Source organism: Buceros rhinoceros, unplaced genomic scaffold (assembly GCF_000710305.1).
Source record: "Buceros rhinoceros silvestris isolate BGI_N320 unplaced genomic scaffold, ASM71030v1 scaffold43908, whole genome shotgun sequence".
Taxonomy (NCBI): Eukaryota; Metazoa; Chordata; class Aves; order Bucerotiformes; family Bucerotidae; genus Buceros; species Buceros rhinoceros.
In genome coordinates, this window is record NW_010426014.1 from 19462 (window position 1) to 31682 (window position 12221).

The following is a 12221-nucleotide window of genomic DNA, read 5'->3' on the forward strand; positions in this document are numbered from 1 at the left end:
CCAATCAGGCCTGAGGTGCTTGGGTGTGAAGACAGTAAGTATTAGTCATGGTCACAATGTTATTTGTCCTGTAGATACAGCTGGGGTTTGTCCTTGGATAATGAGCGTCTCAACAGGGAAAGTTTGGGCATTCTTCAGAGACGCAGCAGGAAAGAAGGTAAAGATCTCTCCTTGTCTTGTCTGGTTCTGCTGAATCACAGTCCCAGCAATCACAGGAGACAGGATTTGTTCCTCAACTACTCTCCCAAGGAGACAGGACAGAAAGAAGGAAAGCAGCAGAACTCTGCGTTCGAGAGAGCAGCCTGCAGCTCCGTGAAAGGCTTTGCAATTCACCCGCCCTCCTGCGCTGGTGTTGGCCCAGGAGGTGCTGCTCCCTGACAGCACAGTGCGAGCCAACCGCCGTGACACTCCACGCTGACGTCAACAGCGGGCAACGAGCGTGTCAGTCCTTACCAAAGCCCTGACGGGTTTTCTATTGAAAACACCCCAAAACATCTGTGAGTTATGAGCCCAATAAGTTTAATAATTGATAAAACCATAGCAAGTGACAACTACAAAATACAAAGCAGGCACAGAAAACGGAGGCATAACAGTGGGAAGGAGCAGTGTCTGTGGTGAAAAACAAAAGCAAAATACACTGAACAGAGGCTATGGGTTCAGATATAACACACAGTCACATACAACACCGCATTAGTAACAGCACACACAGATACTCATTGTACTGGGGACTTTCACAGCTCTCCATCCTGGATGACAAGAAAACTGATGTTTTTACTCTCTTACATAGATTCTTGTGCACACAACGTCATCAGCACCAAAGGTCTGGAAAAGAAATAGAAATCAGTCAGAAGAGATGGAACCAGCAAACATTTAACACCATTTTCAACTGTTATTTTTGCTATAGCAGCTCGTTCTACAGCAGAAATACATTTTCCTCTGTCTTTTGACAGATGAGAGGAAAGAAAGGAGTCATTTTGGAAGAGGAATACAGTATAAGTGACTTTTTTCCAAGGCACGATGAATTTTCTCAGAGTGATAAATGATGCAGAGATTCCCTTCTGCTATAGTTTCTTGGCATGCATTTATAAATAAACATGAGAAAAGAAAGAGAATTTGGAATGTACTGCTATATTTAGAACCAGCTGCAGCACTTTGAACTGGAAATGCTGAGGGTGGAATTCGGAGGCATGTTCCGAAGGTATTCTTTGATATTTGCAGGTATAAATCAGAGCAGTTCAAATAGCAGTGCTGAAGACCACAAGAACGTACACCGATAGCCTGTAAACACAACGCTGCGGCAAGCTGTTGGCACACCACGTTAGGAATCCAGACCCCTCCATCCCTAGCTGGAATGTGGGCAATGTCAATCACAGCCTTCATTCAGGATACCGCGACCTTAACGAGTGAATTCATTAACTATGATAAAGGTCTGAAATGAGGGCACATAATGGACAAAGATGTAGCAGAGATCAAACTCATTTCACGTGACTGAGATCCCACTCCGAGATCTCACTATGCATCTGAACGTCACTGACTTACTACAGACTATGTCCCACTATCATCCCATTTTACACCAGATTCAGTGCTTCAGAGTCCCTGCTTTTCCAGAAACCCGGTATGACGGTATACCACTGACCGAAGCCGAGTTTCAGGTACGCATCTGTAAGCTGTCTTTTTTTAAATCTGCCCCCAAAAGGCAATTCTACCACAGCAACTTCCCGGTACGGATTATCAGGACATTTAGGCCGGACAGTGATTGTGGCAGCTGCCTGAGAAAGCCACCTAAGCCCCAAAGCGGTGGTATGTGCTTTCGGGTCTGGCAGGCTAAAATCCAGCAGGCAATTAATTATGAAGGAAATAATGGGTGCAAGAGTGAGTAAACACACCACTAACAAGTTGTGAGGTGGGATGTTTGGCTGCAGTAACTGCTAAGGGCTCACTGAAAAGTGTAATTAAGACCTACCCTGGTGCGTTATGAAGATTCAGCTGGATGTTTTAACGCTTTCTATACCTGTTTCAGCCAACGCCTCTTTGAAAGGACTTTTCCAACACCATCTTCTCATCACCTTGCAAAGCTCCCAATTATTTTACAAATGCTACAAGGCAAGGCTTCCATCTAAACCTAAAATAGGATTTAAAATGTGCAATGACTGCAAATTACAGAATTGTTTTCTTCACTTAGCTTGTCATAATCTGTGGCTAATAGTCCAAAAGCACATGCAAACAAAGCCCTGCACAGGGGATAATCCAATAAATTGACCTCTCTCAGTTCACTCAAAATCTGATGACCACTGACATTAGAGATTAAAAGAGAATTACAAGGCAGCAATATATTACTGTATGAGTAAATCTGCTTTTTGAAGACGTCCTTTAGAAACGTTTGCTGAGGAGCCTTTGTGGTAAGTGGAGCACACAGAATAATTACAAAGACTGTCATGAAACTATCACCTGGGAAAGCCCTCTTCTGCCACTGTTAGCAAAAACCCCGTTGCCTGCTCCTGAACGAGCAGCCTGCAGAGGCCACTTGCAAAAGGAAGGCAGAATAGACCAGCAAACAAATGGAGGAGAGGAGATACTACTGAAACGAATCCTCAGGAGAGGCATTGTCCACATGCAAACTTCAGTGCTATCCGGAAAAAAGACATAAATCTTTACAATAAAGGCACATTGCGTATCTCCTTTCTCTTCCTGACACCCACGATGTTTCATGAAAGAGGTTGATCTTTATGGAGCCACTGTCACAGAGGGGCAAGCCTTCACTTTCAGACTTGGATATTACAGGCAAAACACCCAATATATAACCTAACCTTCTGCAGGGTATCAATCAACAGGACCATGCAAAACCAGGTCACTTAGCGAGGCACCTAAGCGTGGCTATTTGTGTACGCGAGCAGCTGTGATACACAGAGTGTTTCCTCAGAGCCACGCAGCAAATGAAGGACAGAGGTAAGAATGTGAGACAGTGGTGTCTCCCAGCAGCAGACAGCAAACAGCTACAACTGGTATTGTCAGAGGCTACGTACGGATCAGACACATCCGAGATGCAAATGGCTTTGGCTGCTTCTCTGCTTGTATGTTTGGGATGTGACCCAGACCAGCCTGTACTACTGAGCAGGGGCTGCAAATCCCTAAGCTCCTTGTAAATCTGCTCGTGGCAAATAGTAAATTAAAGTATTAGGACCATGCAACACACATGTACGCATTGTGTCGGTCTCCTGAACATTTATCAAGGCTGCTCTAATGAGGGCAGCAGCAAAACCCACCGCTGACCTCAGTATGAGTAGACCCTCCTTTTGATAACTGGTCCTATTTAAGACCTCTCTCCAAAAACTGTAGAAAAGTTGAACACTTAGGCAGTTTAACGTTGTTTACTACAAGGCTTAGGCACATCACGAATCTCAGCATTCGGCTGCAAAGTATCTTTCCAAATCGGCATTGATCCTTCTCACCTACCATGTTTAATTTTAGAAGCCAGCAATATAATTTAAAAAATGTTCACTCACTCATCTAGGCTCCACAGTTCACCAGTTTTAATCAACTACGGCGTGATTTTCTGGGGAGAGAATGCAGACTAGAAACCATGCTTGAAACCCCCCTAATGTTCTGATCTTTGACCCTTGCTATAATTGATTCTGAGAACCCCTGTGTGATACGTGAACTGTGTAAAATGTGGTCTGAGGCTGTTTCTAAAGCCCCTCTTCAGTAATCATCCACTTTAAAACCTTTGCGTGTTACAGATTAAACTAAAATCTATAGAGGCATGAGTAGCCATGAAAGCAGCAACGCAGATAAAGTCTGAATATAAATGTTTCTCATTTGAATAGCTAACATTTGGAAGCAGCATCCTTTAACTTTGCAAAGAGCAGGCCTTTTGTTCTTCTGACTTACACGAGTGATTGATAGCTCATTAGTGTCCCTGACAAAAACACACAGCAACAGCAAAAGCACTATAGAGTATAAAAGGGAAGAAAAAGCGTATTGGAATAGGCTTAATCTCAGACCTCCATTTTCAGACAGATAAAGGAAATACATACTTTTTCTGTATATTCTGATCTGATGGCTCAAGTGCCACTCCAAGTGTAGTTTACCAATGTGGAATTGTAAATACGGGTATTCTGACTCTCTGTATGCTTTACAGTCTTAAAGTACAAAAAATACAATCTAAAGATACAGACAAGACAAACAAAGGTGAACGTCGATGGGGCTCTACCCTTCTCACCCTCCCTTGCTTGCATATTCCATGTAATTTTTTAATCTACATTGTTCAGTACTTCTGAAAATGCAGCACTGAAATCCCAGCAAGTGCCTCAGATGAGATTAGAATCAACAGCCCTGATGAACGTAGCTGCAACGTTCTAACGCATTTGCAGCACCTTTTCTATACAGCAGAGCTTGATCCTTCTTCCCTTCGCTGCAGGGACTCTTTTTTAAACAAACTTGAGACCTACATCTGCCATTGTATAAGCCAAATATTATTCATGTTACTAATTAAGAGTAATCTCATTCCTCATGCTGCAAGGAGCTGAGGGCAGCTAGGGGGTACCTGAAGGTAAAAACCACCTTTGCTACTAGTTAGTTCCCAGCATCTGTGTACCAGAGGACAGGGTGAGACATGGAAGACCATCGTATTGCTCCAAGGGAGTATCTCTGACGAACATAAGGAATTCTTCTGCTAGGATGCAAAAACGATGGATAATTATACAGCAATATGGTTTCTATTTGAGCTCTGTGGTACTCATGACAATTCAACGTTGATTTTCTTTTTCATTATATGTGATAATAAATGCATTTTATTTAACATGCTGTGTTGGGGAGAAAAATAAACCCTTCCACTTGGAAAATGTCATAATCAAATGGACCCCCTAAGCAATGCTGCATATTAGATCAAAATTACGTGGCAAAGCTCCAACATTTATGAAGCCAGTATTAGCAGAGTAAAAAAAACCCTCATTCCTTACCCCCTGCCTGCTGCTCCAAGCCTTTTTTCCATTTGTGCCTCAGTCTGACACAGTTTAGATTCCTTCTTGCAACTTTTTCCAAATAGGGCGTGAGCTTTTTTTATTTCTTCTGCAAATGCATGTAATTGCTAAGAAGGAGACTCCAGTCTTCTTGAAAGATTTCTTTTGGACAGAGAAATAGGAGCAGAGACTGCGAGAGTAAGTATCTGCCCTACACAGATCCTCAACTGCTACGTCACAGGCTCTGCCCCATAGACAGCATCTCAGCTGCAGACATGAAGGAGTTCTGAGGAACGGGGGTTCCTTCTGCTTATTTAAGGCACTTTGCTAGAATGGACACAGGGAACGCGTACCAAAGCACATCAGAAAGAGTAAAGGAACAGAGAATATTTCTTAGGTAAGTAGGGAGGTTTGAAAAATATGAAGATGGGAATTGTTAAATGTTTGAAGCGATATGGGCAGCAAAACTGAACGAGAATGAATTTCAGGTCCTAAAGAACCCTAACAAAACTGGAAGGATGGAAGAGGAAAAAAGGAAAGAAAGGAAAGAAAGGAAAGAAAGGAAAGAAAGGAAAGAAAGGAAAGAAAGGAAAGAAAGGAAAGAAAGGAAAGAAAGGAAAGAAAGGAAAGAAAGGAAAGAAAGGAAAGAAAGGAAAGAAAGGAAAGAAAGGAAAGAAAGGAAAGAAAGGAAAGAAAGGAAAGAAAGGAAAGAAAGGAAAGAAAGGAAAGAAAGGAAAGAAAGGAAAGAAAGGAAAGAAAGGAAAGAAAGGAAAGAAAGGAAAGAAAGGAAAGAAAGGAAAGAAAGGAAAGAAAGGAAAGAAAGGAAAGAAAGGAAAGAAAGGAAAGAAAGGAAAGAAAGGAAAGAAAGGAAAGAAAGGAAAGAAAGGAAAGAAAGGAAAGAAAGGAAAGAAAGGAAAGAAAGGAAAGAAAGGAAAGAAAGGAAAGAAAGGAAAGAAAGGAAAGAAAGGAAAGAAAGGAAAGAAAGGAAGAAAGAGAGAAAGAGAGAAAGAGAGAAAGAGAGAAAGAGAGAAAGAGAGAAAGAGGAGAAGACAAAGGAAGATCTCTTTTTCTCACTGTGATCTTAGTTTTGAAGAAGTAAGATGGAAGTGGGAGATCCAAGGAAAATTTCCAAGCGTAAGATAAAATAAGCTAAATTGAATCTTTCTTCACTATAGAGATAAAAAACACAAACACACTTGAGAGACAAGAGATCAAAGGGATCACAGGGTCTTCTCACTAAGAGCTCCTGTTTCTACTTTGTTCCCCGTTACAGTTGAGGAACACACCTCAGCCAATCCCTTCAGGTAGTTTACCTTTAAAAGCCCAAATAATGGTCTGGAGGGAATATTCTGGGGTTCTAAAATGAGGAGCCACAGACAAGAAAATGTAGCCTCCCTCACCTCTTCTCTCTTCCTCCAAATAGTAGAACCCTTTGCTGCCTCCCAAAAGGGTTAATACTGGCCATCTTAAATTCTTTAAAGGACCAGAGACCTCACACTCACCACCCTTACTCCTAGAAACACCTCACTGACGAGCTTCCGTGTGTCAGAAGACTTTGAACATGATGATCCATGTATTTAAAAGATTTGTAAGTTCAGACCCATCAAATGTCATGAGGGGCTTGAAAATCTTTGTCCTGAGGACCACGTAATGTCCTCAGATTTAATAAAGCAGAACAGGCCAGTATGCTCCAGGAAAGAGGGGGGAGAACGGAACTGTGTATCACGTGAAATAGTGAAAGACAGGGAGGATGACCTGGATCCTCTGGAAGCAAACACTGTGTTTTCATAATGACCACAGCAACATCGTACATTGCAACCAAAGAACGTAGTCACAACCTGCAGGAAAGGGGAATGGGATCAGTCTGGGGAACCAGAAACCAGGGAAATTACTTGGGATCATGATCACTTGAGCATGAGTTCCCAAAGAAGAGTTCACAAAGTCTGTCAGAATCATTTCAGATAAGAGCAGGGAGAGGAAGTCACCACTAACGAGGTGCTAGTGCGATTGCTCGCAAGGCAGCGTGTGCGGCTGCGGCGTCCAGAGCTTACAAAGGGAACGCATGAGCCGGCAGGGGTTACAGAAGCACTGACGGAGTGAGCCCAGGAAAGCTTGCTGTGTATTGAAGAGCTCGAGGTCTTCCGGTGGTTTAGCTTAACAACGAGAAGGTTCTTCCAAGAGGTGCTTGACCAGTGTTGTTAAGTGTTTGCCGTAACAAACGTCAGTCACACTATTTAGGTTCTTTTATATACAATATGTAATGACGGGAAGTTGAATCTAGACATACACAGCTTAGAAATAATGTGTATATTTTCGTGGCAAGGAAATTAAGCAGTAAAGCAACTTATCAGAAGTTGAGACTGAGTTCCTGCAAATGGAAACATTTTAGTAAGAAGGAAGTTTTTCTAATTTATATCCTAATTTGAAAAATAATTAATTCATAAAAGGTCAACAGACTGCATTATAGAAGAAAAAAAAGGTTAGATGGCTTTATAATCTCTGAATTGCTCTGGTTTCTTAAACCAACCTCATTGCTCTTCTCCGGCAGGGTAAGTTCGCGTCGCTGATTGCAGGAGGCAGCTGTATGATGAACGGCGTTCCTGCTTCGCTTGGAGCAGCTCACTCTGTTTAACGGCTGCCTCACTAGTTTGTTGATCAAGTAATAAACTACAGAAATGTACTGTTAGAAAGCTGGAGAATTCCAGTTCACAATGTATTTTGTCCACTGTGTTATATATAAAGTTGTGAAGCAGAGATCAAAGTACTTTACCTCCCCGAGTTTTTTGATAATATAAAGAATTCCAGTGGTTGAGCCCAAAGAAATTACCCAGGATTGGAGTATTCATTCAGTAGAAACCAGCGTGACTTCACTAACAGAATGTACCTCCTTTAAGGGGTGGGGAACAGTTCCAAGATGCCTGGAATAGTATTAAAAAACCTTAAAAGCTTTCTGTTTGTACCTGGTTAGGTTTGGGTCCTGGGCTTGTTTCAGATGCAATCTTAAGAACAGAGCTCCAACTGCTTTAGAGAAACACTGAGGGGGCTGTTTGTTTTTTGAAGTGCAGAGGTTGAGGTAGTGTGATGGTTTGAAATAAAACCTCCCTGCTTTGATGTTTTCTTACCCACAGCTCCAGCAGCCTGTCTTCCGTGCCCAAACTGATGAGGCGTAACAGTCTAATCTACTATTTATCCAGAATTCACCAGCAAGAACGTGTGCCATAAAATGGTTCTGAACTGGGGCTGAACTGTGCTACTTGTAACCCAGAGAACCTGCGTCTTTATCCAGTTCTGGGCACTGTTTCATTAATGCAGAGGGACTACTGAGGAAAGATGCGGTGACGGTAACTCTAACAGAAATGAGTAAGTATAAATAAATAAACTGCATGCGACTGCTGGCGCAAGTGGTGAGGCAGTTGCGGAGGCTGCTCGGAATGCCGGCGGTACCCCGCCGCCACACGGGAGGTGCACAGGAGCGGGGGGATGCTGGCTGACAGCGCCTGCGCAAATCGCTGCGTCTCTGCGAAACTCATGAAGGCGATTCTGAACTGGATTCAGGGATAACCAAGAAATTGGGGCAAGTGGTAGAGATGGGGAAGGAATTCTATTTTCTTCATAAACAGAATGGGATTAGAGCATGCTGACAATGCGCCGCATCTTTCCTGCTATACCCCATGTGACTGTGGGTAAGAAGCAACATATTATGCACACGCCTAAAAAAGAAGGTTCTCCAGAAATGAGGTCAAATGCCTCGATCTCACTTTCACTAGCGAAAATCTGCAATAAATCAAGCACATTCTTTGGTGGCGGTGTGAATTTACAGAGCACAAGTGGCTCACGTGTGATTATTCTATCAGGAAAAGTATGGCAAAAGTTACAACAACACGCAAGTGAGAACCCACACATATATCTTCATCTGTTCTTAAAAAAAGCATTTAAAAAGAAAGGGGAAACAATGATGTATGAATTGCACTATAGGGGATTATGAAAATGGTAGTTTTCCAGATGGATTTAAGTAAGGAAAAACAGTTAAGTCATACTACACAGTAACAAAAACCTGCTCATACGGTGCACGTATTGGGTGGGTGCAAGGCTCTTACCAAGATCAGCTCATCATTAGCTAGTTCTCGAGTCCAGTATGTTTTGGGACCATCTCCCTCAATGAGAGTTTGTTTGCAATAGATCTTGTTTTCATTCTCCCAAGTGGCCAAACTCTGCAGGCAAGAAAACCATTAGGAATAACATTAATTATATTCCCCGGCAGCATGGGGCAGAGAGACAACAACGAGCAGCAGCGAGAACGACTGCTGCAGGAAGGGAGCAGCACACGGCAGACAGCGAAGGGCGAGGGGGAAGAGCCGCCAGGGGAAAGTGGCGAAATCAGACTGAAGGTGTGAGGGAGCCTTTTGGACACAGGAGCGCACTAATAACCAAGTCACTGCAGATGCGTCTTTTCAGTGTAAATCTGCATCGGTTTCCCGATTAAAAAGCCATCCAGTTTTCAGGAAATGCTTGATGTTGGAGAGTGTAATTTAGAAACGTGTGATAATGCAGGGTCTGCACTCCCAAGCATCCTGGTGCACGCGCGGTTTGATCGGACGTGTTACCGGCCACTGCAGAATCCCCCTAGTGTGTAAGCATAAAGAATCGTGTGTATCATGCTGTGGTGATAAATAATTTAGTATTTGTCACTTACAGCCCTTCTTCATACTACGTGGCACTGTGCCGAGTTAACCGTGTATTAAACACTGGCCGTGCTAACAGACCACAGAAGATCACAACGGAATTACAGAAACTTTGCTAGAACTCCAGTGCTTGCGATACAGCCTTTGTAAGGAATGGAGACGGAAATGCCCTGGGGCATTTTTCAAAGCATTTCAATAATACCTACGAAACCACCAACAAATAAAAAAACCCAACCACAGGATTGTGTTTAGCTGTCACAAACAGGCAAGCCCTGGCTCTGCTGCCTTCCACTCTAGCACTGCACTGCTACTCCACGGCGCGGCAGAACAGCTGGGCAGAGGATGCCCGGGAACGAGCGCGCAAGTAGTCGCCTTCTAACTAGCACATGGGAGACATTCATTAGCCTGTGATTATAAACATACAGATAATACATGTGCGTGAGCATATGTTTGCATAAATTCAAGTTAACACTTCCCAGACTTCCCGAGGGAAAAGCTCCTTGCTTTGATTTAAAATTAGCTGTTTACTTTACGGATATTTTTCAGGACAGTAGGGGTTTTAGGCCAACAAGCCATCTCCAAACGGCAGTAAAGAGCAGCTCTGCCTCGCAGTACAACTGCGCAGGACTCGCTCTTTGTCCGCAGGAACAATGGATCAAGTTAGCTGGCAGAACAAAACCCTCCACCCCATAAAGTGTATCAAAATCTACCACCAGTCAGCAATTTTGCCAGATATTGCAAATCACATTCTCCGGTATTCTTTTATTACCTCTCAGTTTCTGCTCTGTGGCCACATCTTGGTTATGTACACACAGCAGTACAACTTATTCCTGAAAGTGGACTATAAATAATTTCACAACACATGGAAAAAATTTACTACTTCAAGAAACACATTTCTTTCAGATTTTCCCAAGTTTTATAGCTTACAGCCGTAATTACTGTTTTTCCATCTGCAGAAATAAATCCTCCTCTCGAAAGCGGGTCACATTATTGTATATGCATTACGCATGAAGACACTAAAATACTATTTTTGCCAAACAAGATGGATTAACAAAGCCAGCAACATTTCCTGAACAAACTATTAAATACACGATAGCCTATCCTACAGACCAAGTGGCTGTTCTAAATGCCCACTGACTCCAGGACCTGCCTCCCTTTTCCATAAAATTAAACCCAGAGCAACTGCACTGGAGATAATGAGTTCTGCATTTTCAGTGGTGCAAATGGTGGCAGAAGCTGGCCCAAGAACTAGCAGAGATCATATTCTGGGAAGGAGATTATTTCACCATTACGGGACACTTTTAAAACTGTATTCTCCTTCGGGACTACATTCTGATACTCTTTATTCATACTTCTTTCGTAAAGGTTTTATATATACTTCTTTTGTAAGTGTGAGGGTGAAGTGCCTGAGGAAAGGATAACTAACTCATGCCTTTGATAACTTTTTTCCAAAGTCAGCTGTGATCACAGCCCAGTTCTCTAGGACCCTGGATGCCATGTAGCTACACCAGCAAGAAGGGGGTGTCGGATGCTGTGACTTAAAAGCCCCTTCCATGGCCAAAGAAGCGGTTACAAAGGCAGAGGAGCAGGGGCTCACCCACAGAGCCCAAACACTCCCTCTCACGCATGTCTTCACAAGGGGATGGTGGAATTATGGCTGGTATAAGACTAGCTGGAAGTCTGTCTTGCACTGTTGAAGACTTCTCTGATCAGCAAACTGGAGACACGCACTCACAGGAGAGTGAAAGAGGGTTTCAGCCCCCAAATTACTAACAACAGTCTGTGGTCCTGCTTGTTAACTCAGCTGATTCAGTTTAGGACAAAAGCTATGCCAGGTCGGTGCACTAAATCCTGACTCTTGAGGTCTCTCTTGCTCCACCGCGCCCATCGGGGACAGAGGCTGGGGAGAGTTTTCACTGCAGCTGAGGTGTCCAGAGCAGGGGGAAGCAAAAGGAGCTGGACAAAACCCTGCCAGCCGAAGAGCCAGCAAGCAGGTACTCAGCCTCCTCCTTTGGGACCCGCCATTCATGGTTACCGTCAGATTTCAGTTTCACCCTGGCAGGGGGGGAGACTGTTGGACGAGAGAGAAGGGAAACAGTGACCGCCAAGAACCCCCAAAGAGTGTTTCCAGCAAGAAGAGGGTGGAGGGCAGCAATGCCACCATCTAGGGACACTGGCAGCAGATGTGTTTGTTCCATCTAAAAAGAACTTGGCAACGCTCACAGACACACACACACACGCCACAGCTCTCCTCCTACCCTGCACTTTCGTCCATCCACCGTCTCCTCCTCGAAGCTCTCCCCAATTTTGAAGTTGATCTCAGTGGTGCGGACAGTGGTGGAAGTTTTGATGTAGAACTGGTCCCCGTCCTGGCGGATCTCCACGTGGGGCTTGGAGGCGGCAGCCACCGCCACCTTCCTGAGCATGGCATTGACACCTAGGCGAGGCGGGGAGGAAGCAGAGCTTGAGGTCGCTGGCTGTGCCTTGGGCTGAGCTCGCCCAGCACCACGCAGGGATGGGAGAGGGCGAGAGGCCGGCGGCGGCCTCAGCCGCGGCGCGGCCCCAGGGCACCGCGCGTAGC

General features: G+C 44.1%; 1 protein-coding gene across 1 annotated transcript; it reads right to left on the bottom strand.

The window, feature by feature from the left end:
• Positions 1 to 498: 498 nt before the first annotated feature.
• On the bottom strand, positions 499 to 12077 carry CRABP1 (cellular retinoic acid binding protein 1; the record flags this gene model as incomplete). Its single annotated transcript, XM_010141307.1, has 3 exons — positions 499 to 822; positions 9056 to 9169; positions 11899 to 12077. Coding segments are annotated over 3 exons (344 nt in total), but the record flags the coding sequence as incomplete, so codon positions are not given.
• Between the last annotated feature and the right edge of the window lie 144 nt (positions 12078 to 12221).